The 20,881-nt window shown below is 34.2% G+C and overlaps 2 protein-coding genes across 3 annotated transcripts in view; one reads left to right on the forward strand and one right to left on the reverse strand.

Annotated features, from left to right (window-relative positions):
• The window catches only part of MUC15 (mucin 15, cell surface associated), a 30,535-nt gene extending 17,770 nt beyond the window's left edge, over positions 1-12,765 (forward strand). Inside the window, exons 2-4 of one of the 2 annotated variants that reach the window (XM_058446908.1) lie at positions 5,966-6,697; positions 8,544-8,693; positions 10,580-11,070. In XM_058446908.1, coding sequence (XP_058302891.1) covers positions 6,004-6,697; positions 8,544-8,693; positions 10,580-10,740 — 1,005 coding nt within the window. In that variant the 5' untranslated portion in view covers positions 5,966-6,003 and the 3' untranslated portion in view covers positions 10,741-11,070. Of the gene's footprint in view, positions 1-5,965; positions 6,698-8,543; positions 8,694-10,579 lie in introns of both variants that reach the window. The other variant, XM_032166386.2, reaches the window with a different exon arrangement.
• Positions 1-20,881, reverse strand: part of ANO3 (anoctamin 3) — a 321,270-nt gene that overhangs the window by 92,449 nt on the left and 207,940 nt on the right. Inside the window, exons 13-14 of the mRNA XM_058446923.1 lie at positions 18,747-18,843; positions 12,022-12,082 (exon numbers count right to left, since the gene is read on the reverse strand). Coding sequence (XP_058302906.1) covers positions 12,022-12,082; positions 18,747-18,843 — 158 coding nt within the window. The remainder of the gene's footprint in view (positions 1-12,021; positions 12,083-18,746; positions 18,844-20,881) is intronic.

Below are 20,881 nucleotides of genomic sequence, written 5' to 3' on the forward strand. Positions count from 1 at the left end.
TTGCAAAGACAAGTAGTTGTTTTATTAAGTAATGACCTTCCAAATGAGTATTTGCACTCCTAAATGAGTTAGCTTTAAAAATTACTGCCAAATTTGCTAGATTACGGAACCAGCAGAAGAGTTAAATAAAAGCCTTATTTAAAACATACGTGACTATGAAATAGAATTTTCTTAAGTCAGATCTTAGTAAAGGTTTCAAAATGTTTGAAGTGGAAGTGGCAGCATGAATATAAATTGAATCTTAGATTTAAATTATGCATTTGTGCTGAAAGGTTTTTGCTTTAAGTATTAGAGGTTTTTGCTTTAAGTATTAGAATAGTTCTGGAAAAAATCTTCTAATAAAATAGATTAGAAGCTTCTATAAATCTTTTTCAAAGATTTTCTTAATTAAAAAGTTGGGAAACTGTTGTACAGTACATATAATTATTTAGCATGATATGTGTACATGTCTAACTTTCACTGGAAATCTAAAAGGTTACATCAGTTACTACAGAAAACATCTTATGAAATGAAAATGTAAAATTTCTTAAAATTATTTTCATTTTGTGGCTATATAAGCCTCTTTTTTATTAAAAGGATGCTGATTTCCATTGATCTACTTTCTATTTAATCTATAGAGGCTGTTCCTACAGACATTAAAGTATGATACAGAAGGCTGGAAACCTTATGCTTGAAAATTTTGATCTAGAACATTTCTTTCAGAGAAACTTTCTTTCTAAGCTTGACACTCATCACTAATTATTTAAGTATTGAAGTTTATGACTGAAAACTCCCAAGGTAGCAGGTCATATGACAAGCTCTACATTTTTCCTGTAGTTATGTAGCCTAAGTCTTTTAGCCAGAATAATGTTCTCAAACTTCTGACATTTGTTTTTTTTTCTTGAAAGAAAGCCAGTCTTTTCTTTTTTCTTTCTTTTACATCAAATAAAAGTAAAATGAGAGGCCTAAGTTTCTCAGGCACAATCCTTTTTCTAGTTGGTTACGCTTCCAAAACCCTCTCATAAAAGAGGCATTTTTAGAAGGATGTCTTATGTCCTCATTTATTGTTGCTCTTGAATTTAGGAAACTAAAAATACTGTCCAACATTGGAAAAAGCCACTCAGAGTAACACTCAAGTTCTTCCTGAGATGTTAGCTACATGGCAGACAGAGTTTTCTTTGAGAGACAAACAAAACCCATCTGTCTTAATTTGTAGCCTAAGATCTGTAAGAAGAAATGATCAAACACAACTTGGAGAAAAGGCAGCCCAATGTATACTCATTAGTGATTTTACTATAGAAACATGTTTTTATATTATGCCTGCAGTGTACCTGAACTGATGATTCTATTTAGGATTTCCGATTTTGATTCTGTTTAGAGTGACTAGCATTTCTTTGCCCTTACATGGGTTAATTACCTGACATAAACCAGGACATCTCCTTATTTCCAAAGCTTGGTATAAAATAAGTATGACTCACGATTTCAACATAGAGCCTGGACAGAATAGTGACTTTATGCATTTAGGAGGAAGCAAAAATATGGACAGCGAATGTGGGTTTGCTTCCCTTACTGGCCAGAGGTGTTTTTTGTTTTTGTTTTTTCTCATCACCTTCTGCAGCCCTCCATACAAAAGCAGTAATGTGAACCCACTTTCCAGTGCCAATAACAAAGAAGGCGAAAGTCGTGTTCATTCTCCCTCTGTAGAGGAGTTGTTCAAAAACAGTGACACTATGAAAATATATTTTAAAACTAGTTAAATTTTAGAAACAAAAAAATGTTAATATATACAGGAAAGTTTAGAATCTGTATTTAAGGTATCATAAAGGAACTGGAAATCCTCCTTTCTTTCTCTGTTCACTTTATAGTAATTCTACCCTTAGAAGGTTTTCGAGTTTGTGATGATCCTAAACCTCTTTCTATTTTATAACTTCAAAATTTCTCTTAGGAGCTACCATCCAGATGCAAAAAGAGGCAAAGATCAGGAGGTGAAATCATGTTACTGGGTTCTCCTGATTTTGTCTCCCTCTGCAATTCTACTTTTCTTTCATCCCACCTTCTGTCTGCCCCCGCAGTGCACCTGGCTGACAGATGAACTTGGGTGCACTCAGGCATACCGTCCCTAATCCATCATCATTTCAGCTTTATAAAACAAGCATATAACATAGAGTTAGATATTTGAACTCCAGAGATGGAGAGAGGCTAAAAGGAAAGCACACACAAAAGTAAAATATATATAGATTTCATTTGTTGCCCTCTGGAGTTGCTGTCCCGCCTCCATTAGGCTTCTGTCACTTGGACTGTGCTTTGTTCAGTTGGCATGAGGTCAAACTTCGGCCAAATCTCCTGGACCTTACTCCAGCAAAATTTCATGGTGGGGTTCTGAATAGTGGATGACTTCAATTCCTGGCTGCTTCTATGACTTTAAGATGAAAGGGACCTGAGTAAGTGGTGTAACCTGGCTCTCCTAGAAGCCGGGCAGCAGGGGCAAACTTGTCCACTACTGCAATGTTAGGACAATCCGTCTTCACAAAAGCCTTATCTGTAACTATATAAATTTCTCAATAAACCATAAATATTTAATAGTATTCACAACATACTGAACTACCCCTCTCTTCCCTTTCTCTCCTTTTCCTGGGAGATAAATTATAGGCAGTAACAGAATGCTTTGCACGTTTGGGGTGTTGATACCCTAGGTTTTCAGTTACAATCAAAAGCTGGGTAAAGGAAGGAGAGATCCCCTTCGTGGTTCAATGTCACAGGCAAGGTGAAACAGGAACAACAGAATTCACTTTATTGACTCTTGATGTGTAGATTTTCATTACAGGCAGGGAATGAAAGGTCAATGCCATGTCTCTCCTATAATATTATAAGAAAAATAGAAGAACAGCTAAGGACATTTTTCCCCCCACTGGTGACCACTTTATTAGGAAGAGAGAAATAGCAAAACATAAATCAAATGCCATAATAATGTTGAAAATAGTGGCTAAGTACAATTGACAAATTAGATCACTTGCAGTAGATAATGAAAAGGAGCATTATATTTGCTATGAACTTTGCAGAGTTCACGGGAGAGAGATGTTTCTGAAAAGGTACACGTAACTATTTTTAAACTAAACTGAATTATATTTTAAACACGCTAGGTGAGGCATCAATTTAAGTAAATGTTGGTCAACTACAGGTGCCAGAGATAATCATTCATGCTTTGTAAATGCTAATCTGTAAACTCCATGGTAAAGATGTCCATCTAGAAACCATAATAGACAGTTGTTGTGATTTTCTTAAATTACAGCAAAAGCATATTTAGTGTATTTAATGGGTTCTTTGAAGATAGAAAGACTTATATTATCAGTGTTTTGTAAAAATAGGACTATAAACTGCTCTGGTTAAAATAATTAAATTTGGAGAGGCTGTATTAAAAAAAAACTAATGGTAGGAAGAAGTTCTAAAAAGCAGCTGTATACCAAATTCTATATTCCTTTGCAACTTATGTTACAAAGATGAATACTGATTAGCTTTAAATCAGACATGTCAAGGTTTGGATACAAATCCGATCCCTCAGTTACTAGCTGTGTGTCCTTGGACACATTACTTACATTATTTATGTCTCACTTAATCATCTGTAAAGTGGGATTAATAAGCCCTTCTTCACCATTTGTTTATTTTTGGTTAGCATTAAATGGAAAATATGTAAAGCAGCTGATATATCAAATGCATAATAGTAATATACTTTCCAATCATGTTAAACATTTTTAGAACAATCTAAATTTCTTAGTTGTCACAGAAAAGCGAATGAAATATCAATAAGCAGAATGATCACAAATACAAACACCTATGTAATCACAATCAGGTTGAGAAATAGAGTATCACCAGCACACAAGGTCCTTCCATGCTCCACCCAATCAATTCTGTTTACTTCCAGTAACAAAGCACTTTCCCAACTTGTAACATTGTAGCTTTTTGCCTGTTTTTGAACTTTATATACATGAAATCACACAATACAACTGGTGTTTTAAGCAGTGCATTATGTTTGTGATAATCATCCATGTCGTTGCATGCAGCTCTGGCCTGTCAATTTTCACTATCTGAATATACCACAGTTTATTATCCAATCTGTTACTAATGAACACTTAGGTTTGAGGCTCTTATAAATAATGCCACTATGAATGTTCTCATATGTCTGCCAGCTTTTCTTTTTAAGTGGGTTTTTCTTAAGTGATAACCATAGGGCATGGAAGATACAATATGTCTAAAATTCTAGAAGTATATGGTTATGCAATTGCTTGCTAAAAGCTTTTGAAGAGAAGTATCAGATTTTGAAGATAACTATCATATATTATAGATATATTTACATTGCACCATATGTGAGAAATCACTATGTAAAAGGGGACTTGCTACTTAAAATCAACATATAACTAGTGGGAGTGTTTAGAAGCTCTGTAGACCCTAATGAAAAATCAACAAGGCTGAAAATATTTGTAAAAATTTCAGACACCTGTTGAGAAATGGCACACAATACAAGAACTAAGTAACAGCAGTTGTACCTCCTCCCTTTTCCTCTCTCAGTCAGCATGGAGGCTTTCAGTGAAAAATAAGGTTCAATTCAAAAACATGAGATCAGTACTCAGATCTTATTGCTTGAGAAAAAAAAGTCTATTTTTTTTTAAAAAGTAAATTTTCCATTAAAAGCACTTCAAATTTTAGCCTCTAATGAGATTGGAGTCAGTTGACTTGGCTTTAAATATTGCCTCTTCCATTTACTGGCTTCTGTTACTAGCCATTGTGAGCTTCAGTTTCTTCATCTGCAAAATGGGCATAATACAATCTATTCTTGCCACATCAAGGGATTGTTGTAGGTATCAAATAAGATGATACTGTAAACTTTGTAACCAAAAAGACACTACAGATATATTATTATATTTGAATATTAAATGGAGGTTAGCATCTATTAAGTGTTTACTTTAGGCTAGATATTGTTGAGAGTGCTGCTACCTAGTCAGTCCATTCAGTCTTCAGAACAACACTCTGAAGTTAGTTTATTATAATGATGATAAAGCAACTGCTTATTATGGTGATTATTTTTCATGAGTTATTTGTGTCAGAAGCCAGAATTTTAATATAAATCTGATTTCAAAACATTTTCCTATATCACCCTATTTATGAATTGTGGCACTTCCACACTTAAGAGGTGGAATGGTGTGCCTGGATTGGAGATCAGGACCCAATCTGCAATTATCTGGCTTATTTTTCCACACACACCTCCAACCATATTCTTCTTTTATAAAATAAAAGAGTAAGATTAAAGAATATCCTTAAATCTAGAAGGCTTCTGAATCTCCCCAGTTAGGGATTAAGTAGCAAGAAGGACATCATGAAGTGAAAATATTGTGGAAAAGGGATACATTCAAATTCAAATAATTCAAACTAGATACTAATAAAATGTATTCAAGGGTATTCCTGACCGACTCACTTTTAAAAAATCTAATATATGGTGCATTTAATGTATAGTCGGTAATGTCATTTTCATAATAAATATTTCAAATGACATCTTTATAAAGAATGTGTTTTCTTAAATAGATTGAAGAAATCAGCCAGCTCTACATGGTCTATATTTACAATATTTTAAAAATGTTACTTAACAGTTCATATACATGTTTTAAATATATGTGTATGTGTGAGTGGGTGGGCGTTTATGGTTTTCTTCCACCTTTTCCCAAGCTAAATGGTCTTTGAAATAGCAGTGTGTGGCTTGAGGAAGTTTTTGCATGGCATTTCCCTAGAAGTAAGGAAGGAAGAAAGATTACATGGAAAGCAGTACTCAATGGCACTAGTTTAAGTACATAATCCAAAATAAGAAATTTTTGAATAAAAATATGATACTACCATCTCTATATTATGTCTAGATTTTTATCACTTTAAAATATATAGATCCATTTAAAAACTCAGAATATTTTATTAAGGAATTCAAATGATGGTTATTTTCTTTCAGATTCCTTTCAAAAAAAACCAATACCAAAGAAGCCTACAATGTTGACCTTAGCCAAAATTCTGTTGATTTCAACGTTGTTTTATTCACTTCTATCGGGGAGCCATGGAAAAGAAAATCAAGACATAAACACAACACAGAACATTGCAGAAGTTTTTAAAACAATGGAAAATAAACCTATTTCTTTGGAAAGTGAAGCAAACTTAAAGTCAGATAAAGAAAATATAACCACCTCAAATCTCAAGGCGAGTCATTCCCCTCCTTTGAATCTACTCAACAAAAGCCATGGAATAACAGATTTCCCCAGTAACTCGTCAGCAGAGCATTCTTTGGGCAGTCTAAAACCCACGTCTACCATTTCCACAAGTCCTCCCTTGATCCATAGCTTTGTTTCTAAATTGCCTTGGAACGCACCTATAGCAGGTGAAGATCCTTTGCCCATCTCAGCACATCCCAATGCTACACCTGCTCTGTCTTCAGAAAACTTCACTTGGTCTTTGGTCAATGACACCGTGAAAACACCTGATAACAGTTCCATTACAGTTAGCATCCTCTCTTCAGAACCAACTTCTCCGTCTGTGACCCCCTTGACAGTGGAACCAAGTGGATGGCTTACCACAAACAGTGACAGCTTCACTGGGTTTACCCCTTATCAAGAAAAAACAACTCTACAGCCTACCTTAAAATTCACCAATAATTCAAAACTCTTTCCAAATATGTCAGATCCCCAAAAAGGTAAATATAAATGAATTTAACTTTCCTTTTGTGTGAAACTGAAATTCCAAATAAGTCATGCAGAGTAAGTCTAAGGAATCACCATGCTAGAAAAACAAAAGAGAACACAATAGCATGGATTTTCTCACTTTTGAGGGATGATCATTATAGTCACTAGAAATAGTGAAGTGGTTTTAGGGCTTCAAAGAACATATACTAGTCATTTCTCTTTGGGAGTGTAAGGAGACAATGGGACAAAATGTGAAGTTAGGTTAGGTCAAGAAAAGATGGAGACTGAAGCAATGGTATAGCTTTGAGATACTAGGTAACAATTTTCAATGAATCTTGAAAAGACTACCTGAAATTTCACATGCTCATGTGAATACTATACAACTGAACTTATATATATATATATATGTGTGTGTGTGTATATATATATATGAGTATATATATTTGAGTTTATATATATGAGTTTTTAAAAAGTTGAACAAAGTAATGAATTTATAAATTATCTGTCACAATCACAGACAATTTATTATGTGGACATTTTTATGTTTCATTTAAGGATTATGTCAATCTTTTCCATTTGAAACATGAAAATGGTTTTACATTTTTCCATAAAATGAAAAAAGATAACTAAGTTTTAATAATTCATTCTTGTTTTTTTTTTAGGTCTAATGTATTTTCCCCCCTTGAAATTTTTTTTAATAATTTGTTTTCCTCCAAGAACTCACTTCCAGTGTGGTTTACTTAAAGATTATATTAGTAATGTAAAAACCAAATCTTATATACAAATTCCTGTTGGAATGTTGTTGCCAGTGTGTAGGAAAAGTTTTAAATTCTGAAATATAGGCTTTTTATAATACTATGATCAATATATTGTATATGTACATTTAACTATGATTTTAACATATCTTGTCATTTTTAAAAATGCTTCTTCTCTTTTGTCTATCTAAACCTAATATACATATTGAGAATATTGAGTACTTACTCTTACCATTGCTATTTTATGTAAAAAAAAATTTAGTTATCTTACTTCTCTTTTAGTAACAAGTTTACGGTACTCTAACATGAAAATTAATTTTTTAGAAATGAGATTTTATATAGAATCAGAGACCCTGCAAGACCATTTGCCTACCTAATTAATGAGTACCTCAAGAAAAGAGAAGAAAAAAAGAGAAATGTACTAAATTTCAGTTCAGAGAACATTTAGTTTATTGAAAATTTAGTCTTCAAATAAGATACTGAGTGAAAAGAATAATACAGTGAAATTTTGAACTCCCTTAAGCTCAGGCCTAGACAACTGTTCTTGATATGCAAGGCACTGAAGTTATCTTGCCTTGGTTTATTTGTGGTATTTGGAAATACCTTCTATCAGGATACACTGATTTTTCCTTCTAGTGACTTCTTATTTGTTTATTGTGGACTCATTTTCTATTACCCACTTGCTCCTATTGGCTTTTAACCTTTGAATTATTTACAGAAACAAATGCAAAGTTCATTTCATCATTAAAGTTCAACACTGCTATTAGACCTTAATGGAGTATTCACATGGCATTTCAGTGCCACTGATGTTAATAAGAACAAGACACGAGACACAGCTATAGCGCTAAGACTTAGAAGTATTTCAATGTTATTAAAAATTAGAAGTGTGGTTTTATCAACAAATATGTTTGCCAATATATCCCAAATAGTACTTTATAAAACACACACACACACACACACACACACACACACACACACACACACAGCATTATCTAATTTTAAAATGTTAAACATTCTTTGGTATATGGAAAGTTCACATGTACAGATTTCGGTTCTTTGAATAATTATTTTATATTTCTTTAAATTTTTTTTTGTCCTGTAGAAAATAGAAATACAGGAATAGTATTCGGGGCCATTTTAGGTGCTATTCTGGGTGTCTCATTGCTTACTCTTGTGGGCTACTTGTTGTGTGGAAAAAGGAAAACGGATTCATTTTCCCATCGGCGACTTTATGACGACAGAAATGAACCAGGTAAAATCTATTTTCAATACTTCACCTGGGCACAGTGGTTTTAATTAAATGAGGATGCCAGTGTTCACTGCATTGCCTAGAAGGTAATTCCAAAAGAATTCATATGAATGAACAAACCAAAGACTTATTCTGATCCACCTTCTGTTTATCAAAGAACAAAACCAAAATAATTATAGACCTGTAAATGAAATTTAAAAAACATTTGAACTGTTGCTCATTGCACCAAAATTGGTTTTAAATAATAATCCAAGAATCTAAACATATGTATAAAATTGGAAGATAATGAATGGTAGGACATTCAGAAAAAAATGACCAGTTTTGTTAGCAAGTGACGGCAAAGCTATTCCTTGCCATTGTTAGATCAGTAAGTAGCAGTAATTTGAACAAAGATTGATTCCAATTTGGAGCTCTTTTAAAGTTTATACAGATACAGCAGCCCTCCATTAACCGTCTTAATGAGGCTCTAAAACAAAGTATCTAAAAGTTGCATATTTGCACACACAAAGTCACATTGTACCTTAATTCAGGAATTTTCCACTCATATGATGGAAATAGCCAACCATAATATCTATGAATGAGAAATATGTATACTAAAAATAAAGTTGTCAGTTTGTGCTTTACTAATATAATATCAATTTGATATTTGTTTTAATGCTTTGTTCATCTGTAGTTTTGTACTTCAGGGAAAAAAATATGTGTTTTCTGGTTTGCACAAGGGATTCTTGTCACCATAACAAATAATTAAATGCTTCTGGTGGGTGATGAAGTCTTACTGAATTTGAGTTTCGATGAGTTCATATATAACTGATATATTTCTCATATTCAGAACCAAATCTGTAAATTATAAATGTAACTGAATTCTGATTATGGGTTTCTAGGAACTAATATAAAACAAAAAGTACCATTCTTCAAAAATTAAAGGATGGGATTTATAACGGTGGTTTTCAATCATTTTTTAACCTTTGAATCTTGTCTTTACATGTCATCTCATGTAAAAACTCAATCTATCAAAAATTGATACAATCTAAACTGCTCTGATAGAGGCATAAAGGAATAACTCAATCACAACAACTGTTTTATCCATCAAAGACAGCTTTGAGACACCTCTCCCAAAGACCTCAGGTTCCTGGGAGCCCAATTTGTAAACAGATGGCTAAAGGAATAAGTAGATAAGCAAACGATGATACCTAAGTGAATAGTTTACTAATGTAATTAATAATTAGTTACTGCCTGTAGTACTTTAAGATACCAAGAGCATATCCAGTTTTTCTTTGAAAATGAATTCAAGATCTTTAGGAAATAATCACTATTTGTTTAAAAAGAAAACTAAATTTCCACATCAACAATCAGAAAACCTCAAGTACATGGTAACTTGAATCGATCAGAAGAAAACATAAGCTCCCACAAATACTTTTTTTATCTCCTCCACCTTAAGTGTTTTAACCATCAAGATACTGAGATATTTGGTAAAATAATAACATTAATTTAAAAATTATTGACTTCACTTAAAAAAATTTTACACCAGAAGTGACAAATTCTGAACATGTTGACAAGGCTTTGAAATCACAAAATTCAAAAGTCATTGAGGTATGGTCTACACATCTTCATGCAAGGTATTGATATACTATACTGGTCTCTTCTTTAGTTCCTTTACTTTGAGTCCATCAACAGTAAAATTTTGGAAGTAGAACTGTACTCTCAGTCTTATAAAAAAATGAAGTTTGAAAAACATCTACTTACTTAAAATTTTAAAACTAAAATCTAAAAAGCTATATAAAAATATATTTATTTTCTCATCTAGAATAATTCCTATAACTTGGTGGATGCCTGAACATGAATCTTTCAGAATATCACTGTGAAACAATATTATTTTGTTACTTTTTTAGTTCTGCGATTAGACAATGCACCGGAACCTTATGATGTGAGTTTTGGGAATTCTAGCTACTACAATCCAACTTTGAATGATTCAGCCATGCCAGAAAGTGAAGAAAATGCACGTGATGGCATTCCTATGGATGACATACCTCCACTTCGTGCTTCTGTATAGAACTAACAGCAAAAAGGCGTTAAACAGCAAGTGTCATCTACATCCTAGCCTTTTGACAAATTCATCTTTCAAAAGGTTACACAAAATCACTGTCATGTGGATTTTGCCAGGGAGAATCATAAAAGCAGGAGACCAGTAGCAGAAATGTAGACAGGATGTATCATCCAAAGGTTTTCTTTCTTACAATTTTTGTCCATCCTGAGGCATTTACTAAGTAGCCTTAATTTGTATTTTAGTATTATTTTCTTAGTAGAAAATATTTGTGGAATCAGATAAAACTAAAAGATTTCACCATTACAGCCCTGCCTGATAACTTAATAATAAAAATTATTCCACCAAAAAATTCTAAAACAATGAAGTTGACTCTTTACTGCTCTGCCTGCAGCCCTAGTGCCATAATTCAAGATTGCATTTTCTTAAATGAAAATTGAAAGGGTGCTTTTTAAAGAAAATTTGACTTAAAGCTAAAAAGAGGACATAGCCCAGAGTTTCTGTTATTGGGAAGTTGAGGCAATAGAAATAACAGACCTGTATTCTAGTACGTTATAATTTTCTAGATGAGCACACACACGATCAGCCCCTTGAGTTACCAAGCTGACAATGACTGCATTCAACCGGGCCATGGCAGGAAAGCTGCCCCTACCCAGGAAAGTAATAGCTTCTTTAAAAGTCTTCAAAGGTTTTGGGAATTTGAACCTGTCTTAATATATCTTAGGCTTCAATTTTTGGGGTGCCTTAAAAACTCAATGAGAATCGTGGTAAAAAAAAAAAAAAAAAGTTAACCAAAGAATATACCTGTACATAATTTGTAGAGTTTTAAGTTGTTAGATAGGAACTGGATTTCTTATGTATTAGACATTATTGCTCAATCATAATGGAATAGATTCTGCATCTCTAAATGTATGAACCATAAGATTAAAAAAGATGAATGGAAATATCAAACAACTTTTTACTGAGCATCAGTTTCATAAGCAATAATATAAGACGATTAATTTGGATTCTAGTATGTTTCAGTTGGTTTTCAATTACCACCTGCCTTTGGTAGAAAAAATATGTTCCTTGATGTAGGAAAGTCTAGGTTTTAGAGATTAGAGGATGAGATCAAGAGTTAAATTCCTAAAGAAGCAGTGAATGTATGAAGAGAGAAAACAAAGCAAGTACCAACCTAGAGGCTTTATTTTTGAATTGATTCATGGTGTGTGTGTGTGTGTGTGTGTGTGTGCAGAAACACAGAAACAGCTTCAGAAAATAAGGATAGAAAGTAATGAAGAAAGTACTTACCCCATATCGCCATAAAAATAGCAAAGAAGACTGTCCCTCCATTATCAAACAAATATGTCACCTGAGTAGAAAACAAACAGAAATATTAGTCATGCAAATTGATTATAATAATCCATACTGTTTGCACTCAGGTACTATGATTTTTTTTCTCAAATAGAATCATATTATTTTATAGTATGGAAATATTATATATGAAATCCTTTCATGGGTCCTGCAACAATTTCACATGATTTTTCTCATGGGGAGAGGTGAAGAAACAACATTAGCCCTCTTCTCTCCTCTCTTGATTCCCTTTATACCCCACCATCATTTCTGATTATAAATAATTCTACCATCCTATGGAAGTATTTGTGGGTCACAGATTGTCAAACTACTTGATGAAAGTTGTATGAAATTAGTTTTTCAGGTGAGGCATTCCTAGTTGCAATTCCTGTTAGCAAAACTTCTAGGAGTGGGGAAGCTGGAAAATGCAGGATTCTGCCAGTGAGCCAGCATTTCCCATAGCTAACCCTATTCTCTTAGTATTTCAAAATGTAGAATGCATCCAATAATGGCTATAAGATGTAATAAATCCATCTTAATTTGTTTTAAAAGTTTCATAAATCACTGGACACTTATGAAACAAAGTGTTTTTTAATCAGATATCAACTGAAACTTCATAAAGGATACATAGTTTTATAATGTTATTGAATCGAATTTTAAGGCTTGTATTGTTTGATTTTAATAAAGTATAAATTCAATTTATCTTTGCTTGTTTGCATTTGCGTAATGCCCTCAGTATATATGTAACTTAGTGAGAGAAATTAAACTAACACAGTGAAGGCAAAAAATGTTTGGCCAGCACAAAAATTCCGTAGAAATGATAGAGAAAATAGGGGCATTGTTCTCACAGGAGGGTGAGGACAATCATGGGTTAAAGAACAGTATTATAAGGAAAGTTGGAATGGAATGGTGTCCTCCTTGTTCAATCTGACATCCAGAGGGTGCTCAATGGGAGCATTAAAACAACAGTAATACATATTTAAGTTGTAACATCTGGAACACACTGCAAAATATATGTAAAGCAAGTCATCATAAAATGTATTTTCCTATACTGTGGCATTATTGATAATATCATCATAGAAAAGATGTGCTCCTTTTGAAGTTGGTGGATAGGTACAAAATGTCCCATATGGGTCTAAAATTAATTGTTGGTTAAGGCATGGTATTTCTAAAAAATAATATAAAAATCAGTTTTCAAAACAATCATCAGTGTACATTTATATCAGGAGAGAAAAGGATCATAAAGAAATTCTCCCACAGAGCTCATAAAATTATACCCAGCAGGGAATCAAGAATTTTTGTTTCTCAAGACGTCCCACAGAGACACCTGAGGCTGCTGAACAGCTGAACAGCTGTCTGTTTTCCTTTGTAAACCAACATCATACAGGAAACAGTCTCTTAGAGTGTTAGAACTGACTTTACACATGGGGATTTAAAGGTCACCAAGAAATAATGGCCCTCCCCTGCTCTAGAAATAACCATGCTTTTAGAAAAGTGCCAAATAAAAAGCCATCCTTAGTAACAATTGTGTAGCATGAACTTATCATAGTTTGTGTAGTATTTTCCTTTAAAGCGCTTCTCATTTTTTTTCTTACTGGGTTTGCTAACAAATCTTTCAGGCATTTTAAGTCAATAAATTTAAACATTAATAGTTTAGAAACACCTTCATGAGATAAAGTTGGATTACATATAATATTCTTGTAATGTAGGATTATATACATCTAATGGGAGATAAAGCTAGAAGGAGCATTAGAGAAGACTTCAGAACTTTAAGGAAGAGTACAACAGTGTTTAATCATGTGTTAGATTTACCAAGCTATTACACATGGGATGTATTATGATATGGGAGATCATAGAGACAACAAGAAGAGCTCGAGGTCTGTGGTTATAGCTTGAGGTGTTAAGGGCTTTATTTAGGGTGCTGACATATGAGCTGCTGAATGAAAATGGGAAAAAGAACGAAGGAAGAGTCAAGCTTACTGTGAATGGCTCAAGCTTAGATCATGGGTGATTGACAGAAGAATTATGTGATAAGTGGCTTTCTGTCTAATAGGACAAAAGCACTTGTTATATTAAAGAAACTCCAGATGAAATATTGAGAAAATTCCATAAGCAGCATAGCGGATTTTTCTAAAAGCAAAAAGAATCTTGTCCTACACATATAATTAAATATGTAATACATTAATTATTTTATTAGAAAAACAGCTTGCCTTTATGAATAGAGGGACCCATGGCAAGCATTTTGTTCAACATTTTTTTTTTTTTTTTTGAGACAGAGTCTCGCTCTGTCACCCAGGCTGGAGAGCAGGGGCGTGATCTTGGCTCACTGCAAGCTCTGTCTCCTGAGTTCACGCCATTCTCCTGCCTCAGCCTCCCAAGTAGCTCGGACTACAGGTGCCCGCCACCACGCCTGGCTAATTTTTTGTAGTTTTAGTAGAGACAGGGTTTCACTGTCTTAGCCAGGATGGTCTCGATCTCTTGAGCTCATGATCCACCCGCCTCGGCCTCCCAAAGTGCTGGGATTACAGGCGTGAGCCACCACGCCCGGCTTGTTCAACATTTTTAATATGACTAGGCATAACATATAAAGAAGGTGGCCAACTAGCCTAACAGCTTGATTTAAGTACAAATTGTCCATTTTCTTTGACATCTGATTTATCTTGAAGAACTGAGTGTGGCTACAAATCAAAAAATGTGGGTACTGTTAAAGAGATATATATCTGATTAGGTTGGAAGCTGAAAGTCTATGTTTTCTCCATGATACCTGCTGGGTCTTGCTCTAAAGTTGCTTTATAGGTTCAGAAAAACATAAAGCTCTGAAAAATGCCACTTATATACCACTAAAGTCCCTCCAGGATAAGGAGAACAAGATGCCTCCTTGGCAGATTCAACCATGTACGCAGAGCTATTACTGGAGACTTGGAGGGCAGGGAGTCAGAATTGAAGCTGAAGGTCGCTCCCTTTCACTTCCTTATTCCCTACCTCTTGGGCAGGGTAAAACCTGAATAACCATTTTATTTGCTGGACCTGGGCAGAAGCTACATAAAAAATGCGGTCTTGATATTCTCCACGTATCTCTTAAAAATTTGGTCCTAGAAATTAGAGTCACCCGAGGAACTTGTTAACATAGAGAGTTTGAGGCCTCACCCTTGACCAATTGATTCTAAATTTCAGGATATGGGGTCCAGAAATCTGCTTTTTTTAACAAATGTTCTAGATGATCTGATGTACAGTCTTATACAGACTCCTTTTTTTTTCATGAAGTTTCTTGAAAAGAACAGCTTCTCTCCTACTTCTGTTGTAACCTCAAATCAGTATACAGTCTGAGGTTCATACTGGGTATTGAGTACATGTTTGTTAAGCAAGATTTTTTTTAAAGAGAAAATTATTATGAGTAAGACTTAACTTCAACGGGTTGAGTCATTTTTCAATTATATGAAAAACAATTTAGGACTTCTACCTAATTATTTCACCTTAAATGAGAATTCCTAGCATCATAGGGTTTGATAATGTAGTGTCAGTGCATTTAAATATGTGCAAATATCACTAAATTACTTAATTGCAAAAATATCCTAATTCCAATACTTTTTTTTTTTTGAGACGGAGTCTCGCTCTGTCGCCCAGTCTGGAGTGCAGTGGCGCAATCTCGGCTCACTGCAAGCTCCGCCTCCCGGGTTCACGCCATTCTCCTGCCTCAGCCTCTCCCAGTAGCTGGGACTACAGGCGCCCGCCACCACGCCCGGCTAATTTTTTGTATTTTTAGTAGAGACGGGGTTTCACCATGGTCTCGATCTCCTGACCTCGTGATCCGCCCGCCTCGGCCTCCCAAAGTGCTGAGATTACAAGCGTGAGCCACCGCGCCCGGCCTCCAATACTTTTAAGTACTAAAATAAAAGTAGTCATGAAAGGAAACATTAATGTACTTAAATATTAATTTTTATCATATGATAGGACCAGTTATTTTCCATGCAAACATGTCACTGAAATTATAAAGAGAATAATTACATGTACACACATGTCCTTTTCAATATAATATGGAAAATTTAATTTCCTTTTCTTTGTCACAAGCAGTAATGGATTCTGTAAGGAACTGAATTGAGAACTCCCTAGATCATGTGTCCAGATGATTTTGTTTCTAGATGATCCTACATTGGTTGGCTTGTACCTTTGGCAAAAATCTTCTCCCTTATATCTGATTCTACCCATCAATAAATTATTAGATATTTAAATACGAAACTATATAGTAAAATAGACTGTTGATTTCCATCCAATAAGGGAAGAGGAACTCTTATTCTTAAGGTATAAAATAAGTAGCTACATTTTATCTTAATCAGAGGAACAAATAAAAGACATTTCATCCTAGTGGGCTGTATTTCTTGTATTCTTCCATAAGGCAACATTCTCCTTTGCAAGCTGTCTTTTCCACCTTCCTTATACAAGTTATTAAGTGAATTCTTTGTGAGTCATCCCTGTCCTTAAATGCACCTTTCTCTGTTCAGAAAAGAAGAGATGTATTTACTGCACGATGACAAAAGCACCCTAGATGTAGTGTTTCCTTGGACGGCTTCCTCACTTTATCACTCTGCCATATGTGGATATTTCTTGTCTTCAGTGTTAAAATAATGCCAATGTGTGTTATTAGATATGTCCAAGTGAAAGAAGAAGTATCTGGATTTTTTTGGCGTTCCTAGACTGTTTTATGTCTAAAATACATAGGCTAGGAGAGAGACATATGTATATACATCTAATAACTCTTAACACACTTGGTTCTTGCAAAAAGTGATGAGAAAATGCTGCCTCCAAACGAGATAACCATGTTTCTAAGTCTCTATCATCTTTATGGAACATTTAAAAGAATGAAAAACTAAACATTTGTTCTGAAATTAAAGTATAAATGAAACAGACTTTTCACATGTTCTTCATTCAAGATAAATCAGAAACTAACTTTACTAAGTTACGTTCTTGCAGTAAGGACATTGAGTGGCTTTGGATTTTGCACTCAGCCTTGTCAAAATTAATTGTATGGAGACCTCCACTTCTGGAAAAGATGGAGTAAGAGGGATTGATTTTATCCCTATGCTGGAAACACCCCCAAACTGCACAAAATATACAAAACGACAGATTACAAGATGGTAGACATCAGGCAACAAAGGGCAATGATCCCCGAGAGATGGAAAACAAACAACGTTCACATTATTACTCCTCAGATTACTGCCTTAAAGAGTTCCCAGGGTGTAGAGAAGAACAACCTAGGCAGCACTCAGTGAGCACGTATGCAAGGAAACCATGTGTCAAGGAAAGCGCCACTTGAGAGACTGGAGTCAGGAATAGTGCCTGTTCCCACCAGCCACTGGGAACCCTCATTATGCACAGTGACTTGGGTAGCGTACACAGAAAGAGCATTAGAATTGTTAAAATTCATAAAGATTGACCACACCGAGGCTCGGTGACTACACAGAAAACTGGAATTCTCATATACCATGGGTGGGTATGTAAAAGATATAAACACATGGGAAAAGTTTTGCTTAACAGGGTTTTCATAGGCTAACCATATACCTATCACGTGATCCAAACAGTCTACTCTTAGGTATTTACCCAAGAGAAATGATAGCATTTGTCCATATAAGGACTTGTAGATGAATGTTAATAGAAAACTTTTTAAAATAGGCAACAATTTGAAACAATCCAAAATTTTGATAATAGGTAAAGAAATAAACAAACAGGGTATAAATATTATGGAATAATGTTCAGCAATAAAAATGATCTATTGATAAATGCTACATTATGAATGAATCTCAATAAATATGCTGCGTGAAAGAAGCCAGAAAAAAATACATAAATACACATGATTCAATTTACACAAGAATCTAGAAAATACAAATTTATCTATAATGACACAAAGCAGGTGGCTGCTAGAGCACAGGGGAAGGTCAGGGAGGCAGGGATTAAAAGGGTGTGAGGAAAATTTTGGAGATGATATGTTCATTATCTTGATTATGCTAATGGTTTCACAGGTGCACACATGTAACAAAATATATCAATTCATACACTTTAAATAGGTACATTTCATTACATGTTAATTACACTTCTATAAAACTGTTGTACAAACAAAAATAATAATGTAGAATTCAGTGTTTCTTAAACTTGGAGGAACATTGAAATCACCCAGGAAAATTTGAAATATACAGATATTTATGTTCCAATCCCAAAGATTCTGATTTAATTGCTCTGGGGTTGATCCGAGCTTCAGGAGTTCTAAAAGCCCTTCAGTTAATTCTAATAGGCAGCAATCTGGGGATTTTTTGAATGTTATTTCATTTTCTCTGTACCGACAGAAGTATTTTAACTTCAAAAGTTTTCATGTAATGTACAAATTTAGTAAGTAGCAATAGAAGTAACTGTTTGCTAAAAAGAATCTAGATATAATTACATGTGGAAGTTTATGTTTATCTATGGTGGCAAAAATCAGTTATAAAAACAAAGGAAGACAAAAATGTTCAAATAAAAGTATACTCGCTTTCTAATCGCAATAGACTGACATTTTATTCAGTTGTCAATGGCACTTATTAAGGTTGAAACTCTTGAGAACACTAAACTTTGGTAAAAAGCTATTGACTAGAGGACTTCTTACTGCCTGCTTCTCAGTACAGCTCAGGGAGGAGAATGTGAGGGTCCACACTCACCTTGGCATAGATACAGCTGTCGTTGAGTCTCTGCAGGGAGCAGTTCTTGTCACAGAGAGGGCACATAAAGACTTCAGTGGCTTTACAAATTTCTTGGCTTGAGAAAAAAAAAAGAAAAAAAAACAAAAACATAGCATGAAACTGTGACTAGGAATTCACTTAGCCCCTACAGCAAATCCTGTTGGAACCAGCAAGGCAGAGAGGAAAAGGAGAAGAAATGGGAATAGTGGGGAGTGGTGGGCACTGTGGTGTGACTCCAACTCAAACACTTTAGAATTTTTGTGATGCAAAAGTTTTGGTTTGCTTCTTTAATTTTAGAAAATGCTGTCAAGATAATTGTAATGATAACAGGCCATTTTTACACTTGTGTGATAACTGGTGAAACTTTGTCTACAATGACACTTTTATACATGATTTCATGGCACTCAGGATAATCTTGTGCAGTATACCAGTGGAGTTTTAGCCAAACTCACAGGCTTGGAAGTGGCTGAGCTGGAATCAAACCTATTTGGATTTCTCAAGTCTGCTGATCACACAATTTGTAACACCCACTGCAGTACATATTGTTGGTGCAGAATGTTCACTGGAGATTAAAATAATTGCTTTTTATGTTTGTTTGTTGGGGTCTTTTGCAGTGCCTTGACATACACTGTCACAATGACATGCCACGGTTTATATTTATGTAAATATGTTCTCTATTAGAATGTAACTTTATGACACATCTCTTCAGTTTTATGTCCACTGCCTTTAAGAAAATCTCTAAGCATACATTTTAGATGACTTTATGACAGCACTAACACATCAATAACAATTTCCGAAGAGCCTCAGACTCACAGTTCTCAGCAACTTATTTGCAGGACGCTTTGTGCCCTTTCCTCTCATACATGGCCCTTTCCCATTTAGTATCCCCTGAATTAACTCTTCTCTAGAAATGTTGAAAGGAATTTAAAGGCTTTAGAAAATGTGTCTGGATTCAATTCTTAATACAAGTTTAATTGGCAATGTTTACAGCAAGATTTGTTGTTTTTACACATTTGTACTTGAACCAAAAAAAAAAGAATTCGTGTGCATTACCATGTGTATTTCAAGTATGGGATGTATATAATCTCAAGCCAAAGTGTGGATCAATAGTAAGTAATGATACCACATAGTAACATGATGCTTTACAGTGGGCAAAGATGAATTTATGTCTGTCAAGTTGTTTAATCTTCACTCCAATCTCGGGTAATGGCAATTATCTCCAGTAAAAAGAGAAAAACAATGTTCAATTTAAGGAACTTGCTCAACGTTATAGAGCTAGCTAGAGGTACTTCAGGGACCCCAAGCTTAGGTTTTATGATTGTAGATCCAGTTCTCCATCAACTATATCTAAAAGAGAGATAAAGTTTGTTTCATATTTTAAGGGAACTTTTCTATCAAGTAATAATTTATTAGTGATCACGATGATGAAATGGGTCTTACATATACTATAGCTCTTCTACTTTCACACTCATTATGTTACTAGTAATCAGGATGTCTACATAAAGTAGGAGAAAGCAGGTAAAATATATATTTTAAAAACCAAAAAGAAAGAGAAGATTACATCTCCTCTTATGTCAATACTAGTAATTTGTAGGAATAAGAACTATTAACAAACTTCTTGAAAAAAATTGAAATGAGCTTCTTAACCTAATTCATTGTTTCACAAATGATACAATTTGTCCTGCTTTAGAATCTTATACTAAAAAGGTATTGAAGTTTGTTTATATGACATAATCTTTCTCAATTTCCAAATAGGGTCAATCAAAAGCTCAGATTTATTGAAGCACCAAGTCTAGAATTCCAGAATCTTTTTACTGCTAGAATCGTTACATTCATTTTCTGAAAGTTACTCAACGCTCAACTTGATACATGATACACAAAAAACGTCACAAAACTTTTGACATTTTTTAGTCTAAAATATTTAAGAGTACCACAAGTTTCTTTGACTTTACTCAACCACTAGAGGGAAGGAGAGTTCCCATCATGAGTGTTTCTTAATTTCTTTTGCAGTGCTTGACAATCTAAACCACCACTCAAATTGTGGTTTTCGTTTGTTTTGTATTTATTGCTAAATATACAAATCAAGTGTGATTCCAAAGAAATAATCATTACTA

Source organism: Hylobates moloch, unplaced genomic scaffold (assembly GCF_009828535.3).
Source record: "Hylobates moloch isolate HMO894 unplaced genomic scaffold, HMol_V3 SCAFFOLD_11, whole genome shotgun sequence".
In the NCBI taxonomy this organism is placed as follows: domain Eukaryota; kingdom Metazoa; phylum Chordata; class Mammalia; order Primates; family Hylobatidae; genus Hylobates; species Hylobates moloch.